Source organism: Frieseomelitta varia, unplaced genomic scaffold, assembly GCF_011392965.1.
Source record: "Frieseomelitta varia isolate USP_RPSP 00005682 unplaced genomic scaffold, Fvar_1.2 scaffold_435, whole genome shotgun sequence".
In the NCBI taxonomy this organism is placed as follows: Eukaryota; Metazoa; Arthropoda; class Insecta; order Hymenoptera; family Apidae; genus Frieseomelitta; species Frieseomelitta varia.
Window position 1 is genome coordinate 89,700 of NW_025110185.1, and position 26,953 is coordinate 116,652.

The 26,953-nt window shown below is 36.4% G+C and overlaps 4 protein-coding genes across 7 annotated transcripts; 3 read left to right on the forward strand and 1 right to left on the reverse strand.

Annotated features, from left to right (window-relative positions):
- The first annotated feature begins 69 nt into the window (after positions 1-69).
- LOC122532106 (homeobox protein Hox-B1a-like) lies at positions 70-22,016 on the forward strand. 2 transcript variants are annotated; one of them, XM_043660584.1, is made up of 2 exons: positions 70-1,036; positions 20,566-22,016. In XM_043660584.1, exons 1-2 carry the CDS (start codon positions 70-72, stop codon positions 21,054-21,056), a joined length of 1,458 nt encoding a protein of 485 aa, XP_043516519.1. In that variant the 3' UTR covers positions 21,057-22,016. The 2 variants fall into 2 exon arrangements, with proteins under 2 accessions (XP_043516519.1, XP_043516521.1); XM_043660586.1 differs by having other exon boundaries at positions 20,569-22,016.
- Positions 22,017-22,275: 259 nt separating this feature from the next.
- LOC122532109 lies at positions 22,276-23,305 on the forward strand. Its single transcript, XM_043660591.1, has 3 exons — positions 22,276-22,863; positions 22,932-23,150; positions 23,183-23,305. Exons 1-2 carry the CDS (start codon positions 22,726-22,728, stop codon positions 23,106-23,108), a joined length of 315 nt encoding a protein of 104 aa, XP_043516526.1. The 5' UTR covers positions 22,276-22,725; the 3' UTR covers positions 23,109-23,150; positions 23,183-23,305.
- A 52-nt stretch (positions 23,306-23,357) lies between these two features.
- Positions 23,358-24,610, reverse strand: LOC122532108 (mitochondrial import inner membrane translocase subunit Tim17-B). 2 transcript variants are annotated; one of them, XM_043660590.1, is made up of 3 exons: positions 24,519-24,601; positions 24,231-24,347; positions 23,358-24,026 (listed from the first exon to the last, which is right to left on the reverse strand). In XM_043660590.1, exon 3 carries the CDS (start codon positions 24,009-24,011, stop codon positions 23,532-23,534), a length of 480 nt encoding a protein of 159 aa, XP_043516525.1. In that variant the 5' UTR covers positions 24,012-24,026; positions 24,231-24,347; positions 24,519-24,601; the 3' UTR covers positions 23,358-23,531. The 2 variants fall into 2 exon arrangements, with proteins under 2 accessions (XP_043516525.1, XP_043516524.1); XM_043660589.1 differs by lacking the exon at positions 24,231-24,347 and having other exon boundaries at positions 24,519-24,610.
- On the forward strand, positions 24,513-26,893 carry LOC122532107 (tropomyosin-1). 2 transcript variants are annotated; one of them, XM_043660588.1, is made up of 5 exons: positions 24,513-24,641; positions 25,409-25,744; positions 25,818-26,042; positions 26,146-26,457; positions 26,602-26,893. In XM_043660588.1, the coding sequence occupies exons 2-5, from the start codon at positions 25,415-25,417 to the stop codon at positions 26,824-26,826; spliced, it is 1,092 nt and encodes a 363-aa protein (XP_043516523.1). In that variant the 5' UTR covers positions 24,513-24,641; positions 25,409-25,414; the 3' UTR covers positions 26,827-26,893. The 2 variants fall into 2 exon arrangements, with proteins under 2 accessions (XP_043516523.1, XP_043516522.1); XM_043660587.1 differs by lacking the exon at positions 24,513-24,641 and adding an exon at positions 24,967-25,110.
- Positions 26,894-26,953: the final 60 nt, after the last annotated feature.

Below are 26,953 nucleotides of genomic sequence, written 5' to 3' on the forward strand. Positions count from 1 at the left end.
GCACCGAAGGACACGCTGGTGGCCCGGCAGCAGGTGGCCAATTGATGTATTCGCCTCCGCGCCACGAGGATGATGATGATGGACATGGGCATGTACGGAACTTACGGCAAGCCTGACTCATATCCCAACTATGTGTGCACAGGTCAAGGGAATCATCATCATCATCAGCCCGTGTCCGTCGGAGGACACGTGCCTGTCCCAGCCTCGCCGGAACTCGCACCGGCACACTACTTCCCTCAGACCGCCGTCTCCCCTTACTCGTCTTCTTCCTCGGAGAGTTTCCTGGCGGCAGAATCCGCCACATCTTCCGGTACGCCTCCGCAGAGCTTCTACTCGCCGTCGGCGGCCGTTCTGCACGAGGATGGTTCCACAACCGCGATCATCTCCTCGGAGAATGGTCTGAGTTACACTAATTTAGACTACGCGTCCTCCACCTCGTCGCCGTACAACAACCAGCAGCATCAACACACGAACGGGTCCCACGGATCGGTGGATCCTCATCAGAGTTACCACGTCCAACAAACACCTTACAGAGACGACCACCACCACCATCATCATCATCATCATTCCGCTTCAACCTCGGGGAACGGTCTTCATCAAGGTTCCATGATGACCGCTGGCCACTCGAGAACCGAGCACGAGCAACAGTTGCACCATCAGTCTTCTAGTCATCACCATCACCACCACCATCACCATCACGAGCCCGACTATCAGCTTCCAGTCGCTGGTACCACCAACTATCTTCATCAGCTGCCTGCCGCCGAGGACTCGCTTCACTATCACTCTCAAATCCGGCAGAACGACTACGCTGGACATTCCGCTGGTCACTACAAGGAGGAAAATCCGGATCCCTCGTGTTACCATGTACTCCAACAGTCGGGACACCATCAACATCCGCACCAACACGGCCACGGGCATCATCATCAGCAGCAGCATCCACACGGCCATCATCCGCCGCAACAACAGCAACAACAACAGCCGCACGTGCCCACTTACAAGTGGATGCAAGTGAAGAGGAACGTTCCTAAACCAGCTGGTACGTATCTGGCTATTTTCATGATTGACGCAGAGAGATTTGATTAGATTGAAGTTAGCGTATCACGGTGGTGATTCGGTGGCAGGCTCTTGTTATTCAGCTTCCGTTTATCGGGCGATGACTAGTTTTAAATCTCAATGGGCTAATAGAAGAATCGTGTCTGTCCACTCTCTCGACTTTCATCCAGGAAATTAATGGTCGATCGAAAAGCCGGTTCGATTGAGACATCTTTCTGTGAAGCGAAATATCTTCGTGGCTTTCTTGTAGGCTATTAATGTGGAATGTCGATTAATGTGGAGAAGAGAATGTCTTTTTTTGATACTTGAAACACTTGATTTAGAAACACGTGTTTTATCGATTTTGTCGATTTATCAGTAGAAATCCAGATTAGTTTCATTTAGAATTTGAATTCAAATTTGTTCTATTAAATACTTTAGATGTTACAAGTTTGTATGTATAATTTACAAAATCTTAAATATGGACAAGTCATTGCTTGTAGATTTATATATCTATCTGTAGTAGTATTTATTATAGCACGTAGCTACATGCTAACTCTAACAATTAATTCCAACTAGATATATTAAATTTTCTATCACGAAACACTACTTTTAAAATTGAGAGCTTGAGCAAATGTGACGCCTCGTCAGAAACTAAGGATTTGTGCAAGTACATACTCGTTGTATAGCCGCTATATAATCCAACATGTTGAGGATATTCGACACAGTAAATTTTCGTATAAATAATGAAAATAGGGAAATGCATATTTGCCTTTGCACAAACTTCTCCGTCGTTTCTCAATATCTCCACGTTAGTCACACCGAGTTCTTGGAAGGACAATTTGTAATGTTTAAGTGTCGCGACACGACCCAATTGTCGCCCATTGACGACACTTTACACAATTTCGTGCATCTCGAATGGCCGTCGCTGCTGAAACCGTGACGCGGTCCACTTGAGGCATCGATGTCAAGAGATTTTTCGCCTGGGTGGTGAATTCAATTAAGATTGACGGACAAGTGAAATGTGACGTACTTGTTGGCCGACGACCTACTGCCTTTGAAACGCAAACTGTACCTAACGAGAGTAATAAAAAGTGACACGTAATTCCGGTTCAACAGACATCATTAATCTTGCACGTGCTTCTCCGCCAATCGCGAAACTATCCACGTTCCTGTCTTTGCAAAATTAGCTACCCCTATTACTCCACCATTTATCATTACGATGAATTAAAATTGGAAACTTCGATGCTCAAAACTTTCCCAAGTATTGGTTTGTTCGAGAAGTTCAGGTAGGATTTTTGTTCTAAATTTTCAACAAATATAGACTGAGATAGTCGGCGAAATTCGTCAATTGCTTTTCTGGTAAAATAATCAAATCTAATCTTTACTTAAGAAATTTTCAATCATAGTTGAAACATCTTCCTTGCTCATTGGATATTATGGTATAGTCTCATTTTTATTTAATAGAAACTTATTCGAAAGATACAGTTTCTAAAAGGCAAGAAATTTCAAATTAAAAATCTCGTGAAATTATAACAAATTATAATAAAGGAGTGCAATTGTAATTAGTAATTCGAGTTAAATCTTTTTTAATTTTCGTCATGATTTTTTCCGAACAATCCTAATACATCTTAATATAAAATTAATTTTACATTTTATTTACCTCTCACGAATCGTACGCGACAGATAAGAAAACAAATAATCGTCGGGCTGAAAATCAAAATATCAGCTATTTCAACGATGATTTGCAACATTGTCAAAGCCAATCTAGATATCGATTTTTGCGTGACAAATTGAAAGACGCCGCTGATAATCAGCAGACCTATTCTAACCGATAACGTGTAGAAATGACAAAGGTTCCGAGGAAAACAAAAAACGATAAGCTGAAAAAATGTTAAGGTACAGGCGAGCGCAAATACGAAGTGTTCAAATAATGTTTCCCGTGGAAAGGAAACACTTACTTACACGGACATTCGTGAGGCACAGGTACAATCAAAATTCGATAGAACACACGATAAGACAGCTTGCCAAAGATAGAACGGAAATTTATCGGTATTTATACTGTCCTCGGTTGAATTATTTAGCTGTTGTTTACGCCTATGCGACAGTCGTAAACGAGCCTGATAAGATTATGCACACGAAAGCAGCGGAACAGGAGATACACCGAGCTTTTACAGGAATATCCTAGTCCCGCGACCATAAATCAACCGACTGCAAATCGCTTGTCGCCTATCTTCCACCGCTTTAAACTATCTCGATGATGATTTCGCTACCACAGATCTCTGACGCTTTGATTCGCGATATCAAGGTTTGAAGAATTTGTCAAAGCTGCGTTTAATAGACACAATGGTAAGACACAAGTTTTCTGATAGTTGATTATGGTAAAATGTAATGGCTAAACGCAAGGATTCTGGTAGTTACTTATACAGACAATTTTTAGTATTTGGAGGATTAGACATTTAGACGATTTTGAAGTATTTGACAAATCTGTGTTCAATAGATACAATGGTAAGACACAAGTTTTCTGATAGTTGATTATGGTAAAATATAATGGCTAGGATTCTGATACTTATACAAACAATTTTTGATTTTTGAAGGATTAGATATTCAGACGATTTTGAAGCATTTGTCAAATCTATGTTCAATAGATATAATGGTAAGACACAAGTTTTCTGATAGTTGATTATAGTAAAATATAATGGTTAAATACAAGGATTCTGGTAGTTACTTATACAGACAATTTTTAGTATTTGGAGGATTAGACATTTAGACGATTTTGAAGTATTTGACAAATCTGTGTTCAATAGCTACAATGGTAAGACACAAGTTTTCTGATAGTTGATTATGGTAAAATATAATGGCTAAATACAAAGACTCTGATAGTTACTTATACAGACAATTTTTAGTATTTGGAGGATTAGACATTTAGACGATTTTGAAGTATTTGACAAATCTGTGTTTAATATGTACAATGGTAAGACACAAGTTTTCTGATAGTTGATTATGGTAAAATATAATGACTAAATACAAAGACTCTGATAGTTACTTATACAGACAATTTTTAGTATTTGAAGGATTAGACATTTAGACGATTTTGAAGTATTTGACAAATCTGTGTTCAATAGATACAATGGTAAGACACAAGTTTTCCGATATTTGATTATGGTAAAATATAATAGCTAGGATTCTCATACTTATACAGACAATTTTTGATATTTATAGGATTAGACAATTAGACAATTGTCACATTGCTGATTTCGCTACGACGAAGGTATTTAGAAAATGTTCAACGTTCGACGAAAATTATAGCATAGGTACTATTCTGTATTTCGCAAGTATGAATTTTGAGGATAATAATTCTGGCAAAGTGCGTAATATTTCAAGAATCTTAATTTGCAGGATTTGATATTTGTATAGAAACGTGAATTTTGTAACGAATCGCGGTGATTAATTTTTGCAAATGTAAATGTTGCACGACTGTCTTGTCCCTTTATACAGGACATTGGATAGATATTAAAAATTGCATCTGTTCTACGAAAGTAATTGTTTACGGACGAGGGACAGGCAAAGATATTCGTGTATGTAAACACGATTTATCAGGCACGTTGGATTCGATAGTGGCCAGCAGAGATATCGAAAAGCCCCGATAAGATCCGCGGTTAAGAACGAAATTCTTGCACTCGGGTTATCTGATCATTTCGAGAGACACGCCGCGCGATAACGGGTATCTGGCGTCTGTGAAACTTTAATTAAAAACCGATATATTTTCGTGACGCGTACGTTCGTTTCGAAATAATGAAAAAAAAAAACAAATAATGATAATAATAATAATATTAATCAAAATTACCAAACAGCTTGAGCATTGAAACAAAAGAGACAGAGAGGAAAAAAGAAAAGAAACGAGAAGAAGAAAAAAGAGGGACATAAAATACTAATAGCACGAAACCGAACACGATTAGCACTAAAGATTGCATGAAAGACACGGTAATCACGTACACATTACGCAAAACGGCAATTGAATGTGACGGACGAACAATTTATCACGAGCAGATCGAATCAAAAGTACCGGGACGTTAAACGCCCAACGATTTGCATAAGTACGTCTAATTATAAACGTGGAAACGAAAGTAGGAGAGACGAGAGGGGAAAAAAAAGGAGCAGAAGGTGATTTCATCGAGCATATAGAGCGCAGATCAGCGTTGTTGGCTAGCTCAGTTGTCAAACTGTTAAAAACTTCATGAATAAGCAACGCGCAACGCGCCACGTTATCGAGCAAAGATCAATCGAATTCCGGCGATTTAAAGTCCATTTCCCCGCCCCGTTCAACAGCAGCCGCATACGCATACGCATAAAGGCATTTTCCATCAGACGCTGCGCCGGTTATTATGTAAACGTGAATATGGAGCAAGGAATTTCAATTTTAACGACCAGCCAGCCGACCAATGAACGTTGCGGATTGATTTAACATGGCTGGCTCGATTACCTTTTTTCCTCATCGTTCTGAGAACGTGAGAATGCCTGCAAGCGGATAATAACAGGGAGTTAAGGGAATCGAAGGAGAATTTCATTATTTTTAAATTGCATACACGTTCGATAATGATATCGTCCCCGATAATTTCGAATGATCAGCGCGCATTTTTCCGCTCGCGATCGGGACATTTACGATCCCTGATATTTCAAAATATCGCAGATAAACAAATTCCAATACGCTTGTATATTATCGTGGAATTTCCAGTCAATAGGTTTCACGTCTGTCGCTATTAGCTCTCAAACACCTAATCAGCTAATTATTGCCTCTCTCGCCTCGCCTTGCGCGTACACACAAGTTATCCTATCAAATTCTACCTCACTTTTTCTTAGGCGAGGAAAGAAAAAAAAACGCAATAACAACCTCAATTACTTAATGGATACAAAGTTTTGATAGAATGTTACAATCAACATAGAGCATGAATGCATCTTGCCTGAGACATCGATGTTTCCTTCTTCTCTGACAAATGACAAATCACCTTATTATTACCTGCTGACATGCTCTATACATTCTGGAAAAAATAAAAAATTACAACGCTCAGTTGCGAGAGCACTTTCTATAGCACGTGTGTATATAGTAACATAGAGTGTGCTCTTACAATTAAGAAGCTGGTAGAAAAAAATTTCATTTCGAATTTATCAAGAGCAAAAAAATTTTTTCAAGGATCATTGCAATAATTACGTTGAATGAAAACTAGGACTAGTATTTCCAGCACAATCTACTGTTTCACTGGAAAACTGCTTGATTATTCATCGAACAAAAGAATGTATACACACCTCTCTGACATTAATATTAAAAGAAAAGGAAAAAAACAGAGGAAAATACTTCCAACACAATTGATTCACTAGGAATCTCCTCAATTATTCATTAAGCGAGGAACCAGCCCCAAAATTCTATTTTAGATTTCTATTTAAGATGGCTATCTTTCTATTTAAAAAAAAAAACAAAGGTATCAATTATTAATGTTAAATGAGAAAAAAAAAGTAGAAAGCTATTCGTCAGAAAGCTCTTTAATTATTCATCGAACAAAAAAAAAGGAGAGGCGACCCCGCCAACCACCATTGAAGTTCTAAATCCCTCTTCGAGGAATTACTCTATCGTGCCTCAAACGAGGACTTTATCGTTGTGAAGGAAAGAAACGATTTGAAAATTGAAATCGAGGCGTTGTAGGGAGAGTAAAAAAAAAAAAAGAAAGAGGCGATAAAAAGGACAGTGCAGTGAAAAGCTCGAGGCGTTCCCCTCTTTGATAATTTGCTCAACAACGGACAGGGTTGGAGGGGGCAATCGCCGGGTTCGAGCAGCTAAGCCTAGCCCGTTGAATGGAGCTTGTCAGGATTACCAGCGTTTCGCTTAATAGCTCATTATAATCGAATTAATAACGCCGGCCGAGAAGTCACCGGGGGTGACGCTTATTACACCGGGACATGCAAACGAAACGGTGAGCCGCCCTCGCCGCCCTCTCAACCCTTTTCCCCTTGGCCGCCACGAGCTTCCGGCCCCGCGTTCCTTATCCGCGATTTCCACGCGGCAATAGAATCTAACGATCTCCGGCCAGTGGTTTTAGATTAGAGAAACCGTGACTGCCATCGACGTTATCGATACGTCCCACTTGATACCCATTCGAAAACGCACGCACCCGCCGCTTTATTTTCTACGTTCGGTTCTTCGTGTAAATTCACGTTTAAAACCGACTGATGTCCTTTGTAAACGGAATTTCATTTACTCGCGGGGAAGAAAGATTATTAATTGATTGATTAGATGATTGATTATTGTTGGTGATGATTGGATTGGTGGTATTCATTTTGGAATTTAAAATCTCTACCTCTAACTGATAATTATTGGAAGCGATTCGTTTGGTACTCGATGGGAATAAAAAATCAGATTTTCGAAATTTTCAGAAGTACGTGTGATGATTGAAAAAATGTTACGCTTATTTTCTTTAGAATGAATGTTAATGTTAATTAACACATTCACTTTGTTGCTTTGTATTTACTTATCGATTAAGCGATATATGTATATATATATATTTTTTTTTTTGGTTTATTTGGTGAAATTTGGCTCGCTTTGATCTAATAAGTGGATACTCCATAGGTCTTTTCTACAATAATCAATCCTGAAAGATCTCAGTAGACATAAAAGAAGAAACTAAGATTTAAGTTAGGATGCATCTTATCATCTTACCTCCTTATCATTTATTAACCTATTTAGTACTTTATTAAAAACAAGCTTCTAAAAAACTCTGCAAAGCAAATAGAAGAAATATTTAAAAATTAGACGTACTCCTATCTAAATTAAATTCACAAAAAAAAAAAAAAAAAAGATCTTACGTGTAATAAAAGACAGCAAGTGAGAAAAGAAATCCTTCATGCAAGTAAGAAAGAACACGAAACCAAAATGATCTTTATTCCTTGTAATCGAGAAAAAATTTTCGTTGAAAACTACCATCATTAGCCCGTCGTTTCATCTAATAAGATAAAACTCTCGTCTAACGGAAGCGACGCGATTCCGAAGGAGAGACAATTCTGAATCGAAATAACGAGATGGGCGGAGCAGAATGGAGGGGGGATTTCGAGAGATTTTGGTTGGTGAAGTTTTTTGGTTGGCCAGGAGAGCACAATAGCCGTGCTTTTTTTCCCTCGATGCCTCCATAATGCATCCCGTTCCAGGGGGTCCACGGGATCTCTATGGGGACGCCCGGTGCGGACCACCCTTCTTCGCACGAGAAAATCGAGAGAAAAAGGCCAGAAAAGGGGAGAAGGAGAGAAGGAACAAGCGTCACGAGGCTGTCAGCCCTCCCGATTTATCATACAGCACTCGATTTCTTCTCTCTCGCAATCAATAGCAGGATTGGCCAACATGTTCGAGGAAAAAAGGGCGGAACAAATAAGCAAGCCCTTGCACGAGACAGTCGTAATTCCGTGGATTCGTGTCCACGCTGCTTCGCGACGTAATTCCCTCTTTTCCCCCATTCTTCCATACTAGAAATAGCCTGGACAGATGAGGTTATTGGAATTTTTCTTGCAAGTCGTTGTTTCATTCGTGAAAGAAGCTATCGCGGTCACTTTATAATATGGGTAACTTTTCAGACTGACTCAACTTTGAGATTGGCGTGGATTCTGTATTGGAAATCTCGTTGCGAAATTGGTATTTTTCTCGAATCATCAAATTGGAAATTTTTCGGCTTATAAAATTTCCTCTCCCTGAACACTATATTGAATATTTTCTCACAGTCTATTTCGTGAAATTCAGGAAACCAACAAGATAATAAGACACTCAAGAGACAATTAATTAAACCAACGTAACGAAATAAGAAATTGTTCTACGAATTCCTTAAACATCTTGAAGCAAAGTTCGCGCAACGTTCAAGGACGTTGTAAATCGACTAATTCGGCACAAGTCAGGAAGCTAGCGTAGAAAAACGCAGGAGCAATCGCCGCAACGAATCGCCGCTACACGATTCGATTATCGTGCTTTCGCCATTTTTACTGGCGCATTTCGCGTTACTTCGTTAAGAACGAGCATGTCAGCTCGATTGCACGCTTTCGTTCGTCTACGAACGTCGGCCGTTTACGTTTCACCGTGCAAGTACACACACTAGTAGCTTTCTTGCGCTCCTGTTTTACGACGTCACGTCACGTATCGAGCTTCAAATCAACATCATCAATCGCTTTTCATCGCTCCTTTCCAGGACGAGAGTCTGCCAGTGAAAACGTTATCCTGAGAGGATCGGCCGTTCATCCAGTTGAAATTTACTGAACAAGTTTTTAGTAAATTTCAAGAAAAATTGAATCGCAGTCAAGAATTTGGCATTGTTTTAAGGTTGAGATGAATTTTCTTGTTGAAACTAGCTAGACGACCGCGGTTATGGAATTATTAATCATTTATTGTTGCGTTTTAATTTATTATCACAAGGGAGGATTGTTGTTAGAGAGTAATTAAGTGGAGATAGTATAATAACTTGATAAATGCGGTAAAGATTGATGAATCCTCGATGAATTATAACGCCGATCTGTACTTGAATGTAAAAAATCAAATTCAAATGAAATAAAAAACGTTATACTGATTTAATATTAATCGGTAGGCATATATTTTGCAGTTGCAAAGACAATTAAATTGTTGACTGATTTGGTAATTTCAGAGTTAAGAAATATACACTTGAATTAATTTTTCATACTTGAAAAATTAGAATGAAATGTACAACATTCGCGAATTTAATAACAGACTTACAGTCATCTACCACAACGCTTGAAAAATATAAGAGAAATCCGACGAAATCTGAAAGCTCCGAAAGATTTTCAAAAAAAAGGGAAAACCTTTGAAACAATGACAGATTTTCTGAGATGTGCGTAGTAAACATAATTACAAGGATACGTTTGCGATCAGCGAAATCACATAACTGGATAAAGAAATGCGAGAAGCAAGAGTTGAAAAAAGGACGAGAACGATGGAGCACGGTGCAAATGCGACTGACAACTTCCTCATCCGCAAAAACCAGATTATCGGGAGCCTAAACGTCCGTAAATAAACCAGAGATTAAATTGAACAGGAAAAAGAAAGAGAAAAACGGGAAATGCGAGCAGTGTAAGTGGATGTGCAAAATAGAAAGAATGAAACACGCGTGAACTAATGGTAAAAGGAAGTCTTGAAGACGAACGAACTGTAATATTACTTATTATTATGTAAGCGAAAGTCCACTGAGAGAAAGAAGATTATAAATCTGTGTGAAGTTGCTCAATGCTCGGTGAAATAACTATTTTCAGAAGATAGAAAGATAGAAAAGAAAATGGTGGAACTAGATGAGAAATAAATAAATAAATTGCGTGTGGAAGAAAGGAAGAAAATTCTTTGAACAACATCGCATCGAATACGAAGATAAATTTCTTCCAAGAAACACACCACCTTTGAGCGTGTACTTCTAACAAAGAAACACTCGAAATATCATTGGTTATAGAATGAAATCTGATCGGCAATGTCTCATTTATCCTGCATCTATTCTGGTTTCTCGATTTTTATGAACTAAACTCATCTCCTCTGCATGAACTACTCCGGCTACGAGTAGTTTATTCCTTCTTGTTCGAGCCGATAAACCAACTCGAACAAAAATTTCGCTCAATCAAGATGAAAAAAATTCATTTGCAATTTCGCGTGAATAGCGAATCCTTTCCCGATATTTTGTAAATCGAGAGAAGGAAGGAAAGAAACACGATCGGGCGAAACGAACGAGACGAACGCGCGTGCAGGGTTGAAGAAGAGGCTCGGAATCCTTCCGCTTGTGTTTCTCTCTGGCCGGAAAGGCTTCGAATGTGCTCGGTAGGCGAAGAACGGAAGAAAACAGAACGAAGGAGTCAAGAGGTAGGTCGGTCGTTTTGCGAGCGTAGGTAGAACGGAGCGACTGGCCAAGCAAGCAAGCAAGCAAGCAAGCAAGCAAGCAAGCAAGGAAGCAAGCAAGGAAGCAGTCAGGCAGGCAGGGCAGCGTGTTGCGGCGCGGCTGGGGCCGTCGGCGGACGCGTGAGTGAGTGGCCGATATCTCGCGAGGGGATCAGAGGATCGTTCGCGTGTTTCCACCCGGGCTGCCACCCGCCGAACCTGGCAACCCCGGATCCCGCAAGTCCCGCAACAACCCTGCCGGCTGCCTAAGTAACTGACTCTCCCTTGCTCCCTCGTCACTCGCTTTCTCTGTCTCTCTTTCTCTTTCTCTTTTGCTTTCATACGCTCACCCCCGCGTTGCAGCCGCGCTGACAATCAACGACCACCCTGTCCACGTGTCTCGCGCAACGGTGATTTTCATTTCCGCGGCACTTCACCGACGATATATCGCGACGACGACGACGACGACGACGACGAGCGTGGCTCGAGCGCTGAAAAAAAAGCTCGAGTTTAGTGTTGCAACCATGTCCGCGGTTTGCGCGGGGCTGCGAAAATGTGTCGCTATGAGAAGATTGAAGGTATGTACGTTTGTATGGGTGGGAGATTGGAAACGGTTGACGTTCGAGTATGAAAGAAGGCGAACGAAAGGCGTAATCACGTTGAAACGTGTAAAATTGAACTCGGCGTAATACGTGCTCTCGTTTTAAAAATATTTGAAACTGATAAAATTATTTGGGACTTTTGAACGTCGCTACGAGAAGCTTAGAGGTGTGTATATAAGTGAGATAATTAAATGAGGTTGGCTGATATTGGAGTGTGAAAGAAGGAAAGAAGAAGGTGATCGAAAATTGAACTTGGTATAATAAAAGTAACGAGATTTAAAGAAATAAGGGAATTATTTCGCATTTATATGTTTGATTTATGAGCCACATTGGGGAATCCTGATAAGAAACAAGATAGTCTCATGAAACAACATAGTCTCATTACGTTTCAATGAATTTTTATATCTGAATCAATTTGATTAGTGTAAAGTGTAGAGTGTCAGCCAGGTTCTTTGTAATAATATACGACTAAAAGTAATTTTTTATCCCTTGGATTATAAACGACTTTATTTTACTCTGTCAAATTAAAAATCATCTAAAGACATATCATTTTTTAATATGCTCGAGAAAATTATTTAAAAATGTAACTCACCTACTATCATTATATTCTTGAAACATGCTACATATCTGCATTGCACCGGAGGATGTTTGAAGAAAACCAAAAATCTGATTTAATTTAAATTAAACCACGCTTACATAACATTAAATATATTCAAAGATCTTCGTTATCATTTATGCTTAAATAAAAACTGCAGTGATTTCGCGGGGATTAAATTTACAGGTTGAAAAAAATTTTCGTCTGACTTTCTATTTGCCTCATAACTAGAGTAATGCTATCTTAAAACGAGATCGCCTAAGTAAAATTAATATTTCATCGATGCGACGATAAGCAGCATCGTAAATCGATCCGAGAGGAGCAAGAAAGACTAGGCAGCAAGGCCAATAAAAATGTAACTCTTGATACGCCAAATCGACTGACCTCGGGGCCATAAATAAAGCTGACTGCACGCAATCGTTCGTCAACCGTGGATCATGCTGAGAAATTCAAATTTCGGCCTTAACTAAAAAGCAAACACTTCTTACCGGCAGCAAAGAAAAAGAGAGCAAAGGCAAAAACGGAATTCATTACCAAGTTGAGACGTTCCTCCTGTGAGTACTTGTATTTTTAACCATGCTCGGACAGTTTTCATTCTCTGTATTTATACAACGTGAGAATTGCTTGTATTAATAATCGATCTTTTATAATTGTATCCAAGCAGACTCGATCGAAATCTTGTTTGCGAAAGCTTGCCGTTTACAGTGACTCAGGACATTGGCTATCACGGTGAAATCGTTTAGAAGAACCGATCTGATCAATAATTAATTAATTACGGGCCAAAAGTTAGTTTCTATACCGTGCAAGTTACTACGAGAATTACTGCAATGATTTTTGGAAAGCTTGTAAAAAAAATCTTTGCACCTGGAATTCTTTAATTCATTGAGAGTCAAACAATAGTTTACCATAGTACTATAAACGCTTCCTTTGAATTTCATAAAATTACAGAATTTAAATGAAGACGCGATGATGAACAAACGTTGGTCCTCGGAATTTCCGAATTGATCGGAAAGAAATAGAATTTGTTAATATAAATTGATTTAATGGGTTAACAGGGGTTCTCCAGATCTAAATAACTTTGTGTTAAATCTTTATCGTATCATCGAGTATTTAATGGAAAAGGCTGCGCCACCTTCACCGTGAGAGAATCGTCAGAAATTGAAGAGAAAGAAGAAGGTCAATATTCCAACTATCCATTATCTATGTACGAGAACAACGCGAGTTCTTTTATCGTTCAATCATACAATCGTGGGGAAATATTTGCGCTATCTGATACAAAGGTGTTCGTTCCTACGTACATTTATTTATTTATTTCCAAATGAGTTCTTGCAGCGCACGTGTAATTATATAATTATAAAAGAATGATATAGCTGTACAATTAAAATTTTAAAGACGTGAAAAAAAAAAAACGATATTTCATTAGGAATCCTCCGAATTCAGAAGATATTTCGAAGAGCTTCTTGATCGTTAATTAATTAAACATTTCACAAGGAGAAACAAATGTACCCTCTATAAATGATGTTTCACTGTCACTAGAGAAATCTTTTGCGCGATGATATTCGATTATCCAGAAATCGAGAGCCTCGTGAACGATCGGCAACGAGTTGGAAAACGAGCATCGTTACGAGACACGCGCGCATACGTAAAACACGATCGAGCGGTGTTCGAGCAACAATAACGGCTTTACGAGGCTCATTAAACATCTCGATATTCCTTACTGCCATTCAACGGCCCTCGTTACAGCCGGACGAACCAGCAACTCGCGTTCCGCGAAAAGCTACCGCGCGCGCGGTAAGCTCGATATTTATTGGCAAAACGCAACGTAACTCTGCGAATTCCTCTCATCGGATATCGGAAAAATTGAACGACATCTTGTAATATCCAATATGGTGAAAGGATAACATGGCGAGTATAAACATGGAATATTTAAAAGGTAATAAATTAAAGAAGTTATTACGGGATATTAAATAGGAACAAAATGGAACGTATACGAGGATGTATACTGTTTGATTAATGGCTCCATAATAACAGGTTCTAATTTCTAATGGTTTTGTTTTTGTTATAAATATTCCAAAGGGTTGTTTCTTTCTGCATATTTTCAACGACGCGGCTTAAGAAACCATTCGAGGTTTGCGGGGGCTTGAGATTTAACCTTCACAGAGAAAGATTCAATTATGGCAGAATATTTGCTTAAAGGAAAAAGTTAGGATGGCGTTGTACCGTGTAATCGGATGTGGAAATCGGATAGGTTCAAATACAGCTGGATGGTTCGATGGATGGTTTCTTTTTTTCGGAGTTCACGGTATCCTGTTCAGGTGGCTCAACCAAGATTCGTATATCACAGAAGCAAAGGATGTGATAATAAGGAAATTAATGAAACATGCGAATGGAAAATGAACATTGAAATTTTTCCATGAACATTATCGGTACAGTTAAACCCCAGATGTTAGGATACTGAAACATGTTACAATAAAACAGCTACAATTACCTAATCCAAAAATTCTATATCTATAGATCTTGATATCTACTACATGAACCATTCAAGAGTCATCAGTCGATAAACTCCATAATTTGACAAATACAGAAAAGCAATGATATATCAAAGACTATTCTTTAAATTTCATTTTACAATTTACCATTATTTATATTCATGTATTCTCTTACGATGAACAAAGTTGCGTACAAAGAAGTAGATGTTTGCTTTTTGAGAATCGAACATCAATCGAACGTAATTTTAATAATAAAATTAACAAATTAAAGAAGGTTAAGGAGTTGTTAGATTAATTTAGTTTCTGAGAAGTAAGTTCCACAAGCTATAGATCGATGTCTAATCAACTACCATTATCCTTGATCTTTGATGAAAGTTTCCACAAGAAACAAAAGAAAATCATTCATCGACAACGAAGAAAATCCAAAGAGGAAGGAAACTGGTGCCCTTATCCAGGTCCATCTTTCCGGTAACGTAATACCCCGTGGCCGCTGGCACGCACACATTTCATCCCCTCTAGATCAGTTTTACGTCATCTGCGTCCTGCCCCCCTAGCTTTTAGCCTTTGAATAATATTTGAATTGCGTAATGTTCGTCTAACAGGGGCACATTCTCTGCCGCAAGGCCAGATGATCCTGTGTGATTAACAGATTAACGTCTTACGATTTTATCGGAACCGTTGAAGAGCCTCGTCCAGTGTACATCATCATTTTATTTAGTTACGAAAACGAAAAAATTAGGAATTAACGGCAGTTAGAAATCGATTATCATAGACTCGATATCTTCGTTAATAAGGAAATAATGCTTTTACTTAACAATTCTAAAAAATATTTGTTTAATTTCCAAAGTCAGGAAATAATACTTTCTAACCGTTTTAATCCTCTCTTTCTCTCTCTCTCTCTCTCTCTCAATCGTTTGTAATCAAAATTTTTTAGCTAATTTAATATTAAGATAACTACGGATTTTTAAAATTAGAATGAAATTTTACGCAGGATGCGCAGTTTAACAATTATTTGACAAATATAACCAACGCTTACATGTTACAAGGCAATACATTATCCATCGATACACGAGATCGCAATTCTGCGATTAATAAACGCATCCTCGAAGAACCGGATCGGGAGTAGTGACTCTAGGCCAGAGTGGCCTGAATGTTTTCGCGAGACTCGATCTCGGCTCATCTTCCCTCTCCTGTTTCACTTTCAGTTCGATTTTCTCCTTTTCAACCTTCTCTCAAAACGAATCAACAACATTCGTATAGCTAACACTGACTAATTTGAAATCAGCTTGTAATTAACGCACCTTTAACAAAGGTGTATTTAATATTGACTTGGATGCATGACGTAAACAAACTAATACTTCTTGTATTATATTTGAGATTGTTACACGCACTATGCATTAATTTTTTGATCAAATTTAACCGCTGTAATCATAACAGCGTCTCATGTATACAGCGGTAATAAAATTTAAAAATGTGTCACATGTTTCAAATACTATCGTGAGCCACTAAAAATTTACGACATAGCACAGATATCGTATGAAAATTATTTGTTAACAAGGCGATTTATACGTAACCAAAATCTGATTCCCAACGAACGTGTTAAAACCATGCAACAGCATGACTCTGCGCAAAAGTTTCAAGTGAAATATTTAATTTCTTTTCGCTCTTCTTTTTTTCTTCTACCCAATCTTTCAACGCGATGCAAAATCGTATAAAAATTTGCACTGTACAATTCTTCAGTAGCATCTTTCTCTTTTTGAATAGTTTCCACCAGGTGGAAACTAGACCTCGAAAAATCTAGTGGGAACAGTTTCTACTCACGAATGGCCGGGGACGTCGGAGGAAAGGTTAAATAACTGGAATTATGGTTCCATAGACGGTACAAAGATCGTTCACGTGAACGATATTCGGCTGGCGTTTCCCGCACTGTTCCATTTGCTTTTATCCACCGGTATAATCCTCTCTCTCTCTCTCTCTCTTTCTCTCTCTAATTTCCTCGCCCTCTCGTCGGGTCGCTCGTTTTCACTCGCAGGCGCCACGTAAAATAATAATATTAAGCCAGGTGAGATTTAATCGGGGGCCTTTGAACGAAGCCTGACTGGCATGCATGCTTTGAAACCGCGGCCGCACCGTTTCCCTGTGTTTCACCTCGTGTATACCTGTGTTTCGCATGTGTGACGATAGGTTCGCGCGAGCGTGCGAGAATTACATTCATGTTTGAGCTTAAGTGCACTTGGCCGGCTGACGTTGCGCCACCCGAAGGATATAATAATTCGTCGTTCTTCCAATAAGTTCTCGCCGAGAAAACCATTACCGAAAGAAATTTGAACGCGAAGAGAACTTCCTTGTGGATGAAAGTTTTACGCGAAGTGCGATTGATTAAAGGGAATTCTGTCGGAAACAAATTTTTTTCAAGTAGGACAGATATTTTGAGGTTTAGAAATATGAAGAATTTTCTAAAATATCCAATAGGTATATAAATATAAAATATACACATTTTCCTTTTGTGATAATATTCTTTATAACGATAGTAACCTGAGAATCAAGATTGTAATTTTACTACAAACAGAATTTCATTTTGTAGTGTTCAATTGAAATCATAAAATTCAAGAGTTGAGAAAGAAAAGAATTAATTATCAATGTTTCACAATTATAGTTAGGCTACAGTTCTCCAATTGTTCATTTTTTCGTTTTTCTTGTATCGTTTCTCCCTTGTATCTTATTCCATTCCCTCTTTACTTTCAAGGCAAAACAATTATCTTCGTATCATGAAAAATAGATTACGATCTGCAGTGTGCTCGGTTTCATTGAAAAATGCTCAAATATTTGGAAAAATACGAGAAATATAAAATAATGTTTCGTGATGTATCACTACCGACAATGACGTGAACTTTCGGGTAATGTCAATGTCAACGGCACATGGAATTTCACATGGAAATTTGTAACTCGATAACGGATGGTTTTTACTGTTTTGAATATATTTGAATATTAGCTACAGGAACATGAATAATAAAGAATAAAAGAATTTTTCTTCGAGACAATTTTAGATATTCGATAAGTTTTAACCAAAGACACTGTATATAATTTTACACGTTAATCTCAGTAATATTTAAAAAAAAAAGAACCGCCTCCAATAATCATTACATCTATCAAATTGTAAAAACATCAACTGAATTATACCGCTGTACAACAATATCAGCAATAATCCAATCTAAATACAAATCTACGATTTTCAAACTGTAGCGACTTCAAACTGAGCGACTATTTCGTTCATCAGGACGTTAATAAAAGCATTCCTTAACGACAAGGATCGAAGCAATGAAAAAATATTATTGACGTCGCTGGAGGAAGCAACACGGTCGCAACATGGCCTAAGATTTGCATGCGTTAAACGCCGCTAATAATCGGCGCTATTAACGTCGGTGGCAAAGGAAGTAGTAATTACCAGGACATGCCGGGGACGCTTAATCGAAAGTGATTCGCTCATTCCGCCTGAGCGAGCGTTTCTCCAGGATTTATCTTTTTGAGAAATTAAGTCAGACGTGAACCAAACGGTACACGATGCGTTGCAAGCAAGTTTTATTGATTAAATATGGATTAAATGCTGGTCACAGAGTAATACGGATTATCTTCTTGCACCTAGTTTGCAAATTAACTCCTTACTGCAGGATCTGAACTTTTTTTTTTTTCTCCGTTGAAAGTGACTCGTAGCTGCTTCTGTTTTACACAGGATGTTTCTATAATCGTGGTGTAACTGTAAAAGCGGCAGTCCTTCATTCGGAAATTTATAGTTGGCGTAGTATTTATAGTTGACGTAGCGAAGTTATTTCTCTTTAAAAGCTCCACATTTAAAAATTGTACATTATAGTCTTAATTTCACGCTCACAAAAATACTTTCTATGTTTTATAAATATATATCTATATCTAGTGTTTGAATCACTACGATGAAAATTTGATGTAGGTAGGTCACGAAATAAAAATATATTACAGTATAATGTTGAATTTTTACAAAACATTTAAAATTTCTTAGTCAATGAAATTATGAATCTTATTTTAAACATTCACGGTCATCGTGTGAAAGTTTTATTTTACTCCATTAAATTACATTTTCATAAGAAATCACCTCCTTTTCTATTGTGTCACAATTGAAGAGACACACTATGCTTTTTATGAATGTACCTATTTTATTTTACTGACTGAAAAGTCCGTCCATATATCCATAATCCCAAATAACACAATAAAATTGCGTAATTCCATTTTACCAAAAATTTCATGTTCCGTAAAAACCGAATTTGGAAAATCTAAGGAGAATTCCGACGCAGTGCTAATGATCACTGATGTATAAAGACGTTAGTCGGTCTGGATAGGAGGAAATCAGCGCACGCTCTGTCCTTCCGTTAAGGTTCTAAATTGATGAATGAGTCGCGAAAACGGAAAACATTTCATTGTAGCACGCCGGTCCGTGGACTAATAGAACTTGTCCAACTCGATTATTCGGCTTGAAGATGCGTGAGCTTAATGGCCGCCGGCCAAGTTCCGGACACGGTGTTTAAGTGACGGATGTTTCTAGATTATTTGAAAAATTCGCGGGACAATATCCGTGCGAAATAAATCATTCGAGTTAGATTCACGTTGGGTTTTCGTTTAGATTAAATACTTATAATATTGTACAAGACGCGAAAAGATGGGAAAGAGAACGGGGCAATACAGGCAAACACGGGTGAAAAAGAAGACGTAGCTCTAAGGCGGTGGCTTGACAGTTTTGTCCACCCGGGTGCCATTAAGTAAATTGACTTCCAACATACCAACAGACTAAATAACAATCTAATTTCCATAATGCGTAAGCGACACCACCTTTTTTCATTCGGGACGCATTCCTCCCCTTTACAGCTATAATAAGATTGGTTGCATTGCTTCATATTCGAAAGTTTCCATGCATAATGAACATGCGCATAGACAATTTGGAAATTCGTATCGAGTTTCGAGTGTCAAGCTTCATTCATATTGGTATACCGATCGGTATTGAAAATTGTAAACTCGGTAAAATTATTATCACCGCATCGTCTGTGTTCTACGAAAATTACATAGAACATGGTTCGTGGAACGATATACTTGTTTCGTTTGCCTGTCAGTCTAACACGACAGCTGACAACTACAAGCACTCAACGTAACTGTGACTCGCAATCTTAATTACGAAAGTTAATTTCTCTCTGCGGTCATTTACATGTTATATTGAACAAGTTGATACGATTAATGTTTTGGACGAATTAAGACAATCTAGCGATTATTATATATACATATTGAAAAGAATATTTAACGAGACCTCGAGTCGAGAGTGCTTTTAGACTAGCTATCGTAATCGGTTGATAAATACGGGCTAAATAAAATGACGTAACGATTTACCCTTGACATTCGGCAACAGCTGATGCAATTTGATCCAGATTTAGGGCTTAACCCTATCGGGGTCTTCGGTAGAGGGTGGACAGGCTCGCTCCTTAGGACACTGACCAGCTGTGTTGGACAACAAACGGCTATCGCTCGATGGACCGGAGTTAGGTTTAATTCGGTGTATATTACCTTTAACCTCTTTCATTGGCGCATCGGTCACGTACGAAGGACATTGATGCCTGTAATTAAGATGGAAAAGAATTTCAGTCACATATGTAACCTTGTGACTCACACGAGTATATTGATAATGAAACTTTATTTAATGACTAGAGTCTCATTATTTCAATTGGTACATTGGTACAAAGGTATATAAGGATATTTCATTTTTCTAAAATTCTACGTTGAAATCATTCTTTTGGCATTGCGGCCAAATTTAAAGCAAAAGATCGAATAACATTTTTCAATGAATAGCAAATATAACGTGAACAACTTCAAACACAAAATCACATGTAAATTTTAAATAAATATTTCCTAAATAAAAAAAACAATCGAAATTTGTTGCAGCAGCAAAGACAAATTTAAATGTGGGGGAGTATGGCGGTAACACAGTCGGAGGCGGAAACGGATCCCCATATGCAACCACGGCGAACGGTCCTGTAAACTGCCTTACCGGCGGACCTATGGCCGGTATAGCAGGTAGCTTCAACAATACCGGCCGAACCAACTTTACGAACAAGCAACTTACGGAACTCGAAAAAGAATTTCACTTCAACAAGTACCTGACCAGAGCAAGGCGCATTGAAATCGCGTCAGCGTTACAATTAAACGAAACGCAAGTAAAAATTTGGTTCCAAAATAGAAGAATGAAGCAGAAGAAAAGAATGAAGGAAGGCTTAATACCAGCTGATAATACGACTGTAACGCCGCTTAGTGGCGCCAGAAGTTCGAGTAATTCACCGACTAGTTCTTCAAGTCACGAAACTAGTGGTCTTGGATTATCTAATTTTACGAGCGACAATAGTCGGGAGTCTCCACCTTCGTCTTCGAAAGATTGACGCGTTCCTTGCTGCAGCAATGAACGTATCTATGGCCTACGACTTAACAATGATTGGTGAAAATTGAGGAAAAAAGAAACGTTATTTTAAACCTCGTAATTTAAATTTACATGAATTTCCTTGCTGCAGCGGCAACAATAATTAGTATTTCCAATTTCGATAGAACGGAATCATTGTAACGATAAATGATATAGTCGTTCGACGATTTTGAAAATTATCAAAATTAATCGTATAGAAAGTATAGAAATTGTACAATGTATGTACTAATTAAGCAAATTATTTATTTTCGTTTGAATCGTGTATTCCGTAAAGGCTACGAGCAGGATTTCCGAAAGGTTACCATATACCTCAGTTTGTGTAAATGGCATAATAATATTTATATATAATTATAAATACCAATGATTGATCGCAACGTATTATGTAAAAAAAATTGTGAAAATAATATTCTTGGATGCTAATTAATGGCATCTAGAGATCAATCTTCTTTTTGGTGAGGACAATTATTGTTTGATGTTATCATCTCTATTATACATATGTATTGATATTGTCATAATTACATTTTTTACTCGACTCTTCCTATTCCGTTTATTCCCGAAAATTTAAACATTGATAAATTCCTATACCAACGGATATGATATCTACGAATTATTGTAAAATTGTTACATAAATTACATGCTCAAATAAATTATTAGATATTAATAAAAATGATAATAATGATCTTCATAAATGTAATATTATATTTGTAGATTATAATCATTCAATAATTATTCGATAATGATAGCATGATAACAGTAGTTGTGCTCCCAATTTGAATATCTTCTGTATGTATATGTATATAAAATCTAATGCAAATCTTGTGTGAGTAACAATACGTATTGTTATACAGTAAGATATTATCAAAGTATTAATAAAAAGGAAATACAAGAATATCATATTGGCGCTATAATTACTGATTGAAATGTGACACACTAACACACTAAAATATGACTCTAAAATAAACATATTTTGAAATGGCTGCAAGATTTGCATTGATTCTATTTAACTTAACTTGACCACTTAAAAATTAACAAATTAATATAATCGTATAGTTATATAGATTATATTGTGATCTAATAAAAAGTTCTGTACCTAAATGAATTTGAATATAATAAATTGTAATTATTCTGTAGTGTTACTTAGAATTCTATTAGAAAGAATAAAATATTAATACACTACGAAAGGAAACTTATAAAATCCACTGAAATTCCAAAATAAAATGATTTACCTAGTTATGACATCGTATTTTACGATTTATTCAGCGCCAGAAGCCGATCACAACTTTTTAATATACCGCACTAACGACTTTTAACAAATCTTGCGCGCGATCGTGTCTTTCAACGATTTCTAACTGAATTTCAAATTCAGGCTGGCTAACTTTTTATGGTTATTCTATTCGCGACTATTCTATGCCGCATTTAACCGCCACTTTGAAAAGTTTACTAACTCGTCAAGTTGGTAACATTGTAACGCATGTGATAATATAACCTCCAAACATTACGTTACAAACTGCAATATAGAACGAATTTTTTTAAAAGGAGTGAACTTAATATTTTAATATATTTCTTTATCATAAATTTTCTATTTCGTTATTATTTTCGTCAAAAAAAATGACTTAATAATACTAACAAAAATGGCGACTATTGACGATCTTGGCAATGCAAAAATAAGTACGAATGATTTGCTTGCTTTTCAAAGAGAATTGAAACAAGAAAAGGAACTTCTTCAAAAAATATTGGTAAAAATTGACAAGCAATTAAATAGCTTGCAGGTAAATATTTACAATATTTTTTCATTTGTTTCAATATCAAAAAATATTTCATATAACAAAATATTTAGGTGGAACAACTTCATTTATTGGGGTTAATGAATAAATCATTAAAAGGTACAAAAGTAAAGTCTCTGTATGAATCAACAAATGATAATCCACAAGCCTCAACAAATAAATCATTAGATTTGTCTGTACCTTCGACTTCCAAGTATTACGAGGAAGAAATGGAAGATGAAGATGATTAAGATAAATAAATTTTATAATTTAAGAGAATTGTAAACTATACATTTTGTACATATTATATTTATGTACTATACATTTTTATGTACACTATTGAAGTGATTTAGTTGTTTTTATAACTTATTCTGTTTACAAATAAAGTAATTGAATGTGTCAATTTATTTTATAAATATGTTTCTTATTAATAAATTGTTAATATGTTTATGTAAAATGTTTTATCTTATTAACAGTTCAATAAAAGTACAAAAACAGAATTAAATAAAAACCAAACTATTATTATTTCTCAAATGAAGAAGCTGAATTATCTATACAAATTTGACGTACTGGCAATATGATAGCTTCCAACTACTATCGTTTCAAAGAGTATGAAACATTTGTACTTAATTAGTTTAAGTGTAATTTAAAATATATCTAAATATTTATAAATTTTACGATGGATGACCTTGTCTCAAATGGTTTGGATCTTCAGTAAATGATGGAGGTTTGAACTGTTCTGCAGATAGACGAGTAATAAATATTCCTACACCTTCTATTAGAGCCAACAATACTCCTCCAATAATTGCACTACCAGCCATAGCTGGCAAACCATTTCTTGCTGCTAATATTCCACCTGTGGCTGCACCACTAATAATAGAGTTCCATGGATCTTCTTTCTTCCTGAGATGAACTAATGTGCAATCTATTGTGGAAAACATACCACCCCATAATGCAAAATTTCCAGCAATAATGGGAGACTTCTGCTTAATAGCTGTAAGACTTCCTAGAATCCTTTTATTTATCCCACTAGGTGCATTACGAAAGCCTTTGATACTTTGAAATACTGCTCCACCAATCGCACCCATAGTAAACGCACCACCACAGTCATCTATTATACGCCATGGGCATGGTTCTCTTGCGTACTCTTCCATTCCTTAATTGATATTCTGTAAAAAAGTTTATTTAATTCGCTAGTTTTTTATGGTAACAACAATTATCAAATAATAACAACTTTATTATATTATCTTATTACTGTTTTCTACATGTACGATTATTATTACAGAAACAAAAAAGAAAAACTCCAAATATTTAATATTCCAAAATTGTCTATAAATATTTAATTTAATATAAAATATATCAGAGAGACTAACCTTCAGTACTAGCTCTTTTGAATTTTATACTGACAGTAATGTTTCTAGAACATTCTTTTTACACTCAACGTATCTTTATAAATATATTACGTAAAAATAATATATTTGTATATATACCTAAATAGATCAGAGAAAAAAATATAGAAAAATTGTACATGCTCTAAGTGAGGTTATGTGACTAGATCTCGTGTACCCTCAATTAACATGCATATAACAATTTGAATGATTGCAGTAGGTCAATAAAAAATTATAATCCCATTATAAAATAAAAGCTTTTTATGTATTTACCATAAAATTCGTTTCAAATAGTTCCGCTGCCGAGGAACTCGAAAAGATATCTCGAGCACGACACTGTGGTGAATGTAACTACGTTAATGAACCTTCATATGAAAAAAAGGGTTTTTCGATTATGTAAGAGATGAGCAATTAAACACAATAAATAATTTTTCGGAAACAACTCAAATATTTTTTACGATCATTTTGTCAAATTATTTTTTCTTTACGCTTTTCAATATTATGCTTGAATTCATTCGAACAAGCGATGCATTAATTTTGATCCACATTGCATAATATTTTAAAATGAAACTACCGTACCAATGTCTTCTCGTATAATTATATTTTGTTCCACAAATAATCGTATTGTAATCCAGAACATACTTATAATTCGAACAAATAATCAGTGACAAAATTTTGTCATATACTAGATTTAAATGCAATACGATGCTAGACTAGTACAGGTTTAGGATAGTTTAAAATAGAATCAGCAATGTCCAAAAATACATCATACTTTTCATTAGTCCTGGATATCCAGTCGCTTTTCTCTGACAAGAAGTCCCGCATTTAAAGACGCGCTTCATTTTTTAACATATTCTGTCTACCGGTAATTAGTAACATAGATTTTATAATATATTTTACGATCTAAAGCTACGAGCAGCTACTAAAACTAAATTTAAGTAGAAAAGATTATAAGTAATATTTAGAATTTTGATCGTTAGCCAAACAATCGACAGAGTGTAAAACTGACAATAAAAAATTATTTTGTGCCTAAAAATAAAAATTATTATTAATTAATTATTATTAACGATAATGAATACAGTGAAAATTCATCGATAACAAATTTGCTTTTCCTCTGTTTTGTACAATTCATGTGCAGCATATAAAAGTGACGTTTCTTGCAGATAAAAATGTCAGACAACGAGAGCTTTGAATCAGCCACTGAACCAAATTCTAATCTGCCTAAAATAACAAAGTCTGATGAACAAAACAATATGAAACATACACCTGAAACTGAAATCGAAAATCCAATCACTATAACAGAGAGTAAAAATGAACTCCAAGAATTGGAAGACATTGAGTGTAAAGTTTCGCATTGCACGGAAGATGAAGTCGCAGAAATGCCTACGAGAGAAATAGACGCAGCTATCATTGAAAATGCAAGAATTATCTGTGAAGCTGTAAATGAGTCTATAGAAAAGAAAGTGGAGGACAGCACAACAAAGCAAAATGAGCTACCTGTATGTTTAAAGTAATAACGAAGCCTGAAATAATCGAACGTTAATTTTATAAAACTTAAAATTTTTTTGTCAGCCAAATGTTCCGGTAATTCAGCAAGAGATATCCATAGGTGCTGGAGATACTTGCCTCGTGACAAGACAGGACAGAAGTGCTGATGCTCAGAAACCGGAAGAACAAATTGCTATTACTGGCATAATCGATCAGGTTAAACTGGAAAGTGATAAACCAGTGATAGAAAACGATAAAAACGTAACTGAAACTGAACTTATGATATCAAAGTTAAAGGAAGAAGTTCAGGTAAAATTTTATAGAAGAATTGTATACAAAAAAAATTAGCAATAGCTAATTTTATGAAATTATAAACAATGAGTAACTATTATAAAGTCGTTCCTATTTTTAGAAAACGATCAATGAACGAGACTCTTATCAAAAGAAACTGGGAAACGTAGAAAAGAAATTAGCGGAGTTGCAAGCGGCATACGATTCTCTGATGAAGGGTGAAGGTAACGAGGTCATGTTACGTCGAATGGTGGACCAATTAAAGGGGAAACTTATTCAAACTTCGTTGCAATTAGAGGATCGAATTCGTACAGTATCTAATCAGGAGAAACAAATTAGCGCGTTGAACAGTCAGGTGGCTTCGCTAAAGGAAGTAGAATCTCTTACCAGAAGTCTATTGCAAATTCGTAATATGGAAGTAAAACATCTGCAGGTAATCAATAGCGTAATCAGTGTATGTAATATTCTATTAATCAAATAACTATCATATGTAAAATAATTTTGTTCGGTTATACAGAAACCGTAATTTAAAAAAAAGACCGCAAAGAAAATTGAGCGAATATTTGCATTGTTATAGGCAGAAGTCGACGATATGGAAGTTCGAATTTCTGAGGAACGTGAACGATATAACACAATGATTAACAAAATGGATGCTGCGGTGAAATTAAATGCAGACTTGAAGAAAGAATACGAAACGCAGCTTTGTCTTTTCCGTGATCTACGAGAAAAGTATGAAGAGAAAGTTTCGTTGTTGTCAGAAGAAAAACGTGCACTTGAGGCTAACACACCATCTCCTAAATAAGAATGTGTTTTGCACTCGTTGAATTGTTTTGTAATTTGTATAAAATATAAACTCTGTTTAGAAACAATTTATGTTTGCGTACTTTTTAAACTACTCCTTTATTAAGAATAAATGGAGCTCTAGATAT

Coding starts and splice junctions, on each gene's coding strand:
- LOC122532106 (XM_043660584.1), top strand. CDS start 70: ATGATGATGATGGACATGGGCATGTACGGAACTTACGGCAAGCCTGAC. Junction 1,037..20,565: donor GAACGTTCCTAAACCAGCTG/GTACGTATCTGG, acceptor AATTTGTTGCAG/CAGCAAAGACAAATTTAAAT.
- LOC122532108 (XM_043660589.1), bottom strand. CDS start 24,011: ATGGAAGAGTACGCAAGAGAACCATGCCCATGGCGTATAATAGATGAC.
- LOC122532107 (XM_043660588.1), top strand. CDS start 25,415: ATGTCAGACAACGAGAGCTTTGAATCAGCCACTGAACCAAATTCTAAT. Junction 26,043..26,145: donor AGTTAAAGGAAGAAGTTCAG/GTAAAATTTTAT, acceptor TCCTATTTTTAG/AAAACGATCAATGAACGAGA. Junction 26,458..26,601: donor TGGAAGTAAAACATCTGCAG/GTAATCAATAGC, acceptor GCATTGTTATAG/GCAGAAGTCGACGATATGGA.
- LOC122532109 (XM_043660591.1), top strand. CDS start 22,726: ATGGCGACTATTGACGATCTTGGCAATGCAAAAATAAGTACGAATGAT. Junction 22,864..22,931: donor AGCAATTAAATAGCTTGCAG/GTAAATATTTAC, acceptor CAAAATATTTAG/GTGGAACAACTTCATTTATT.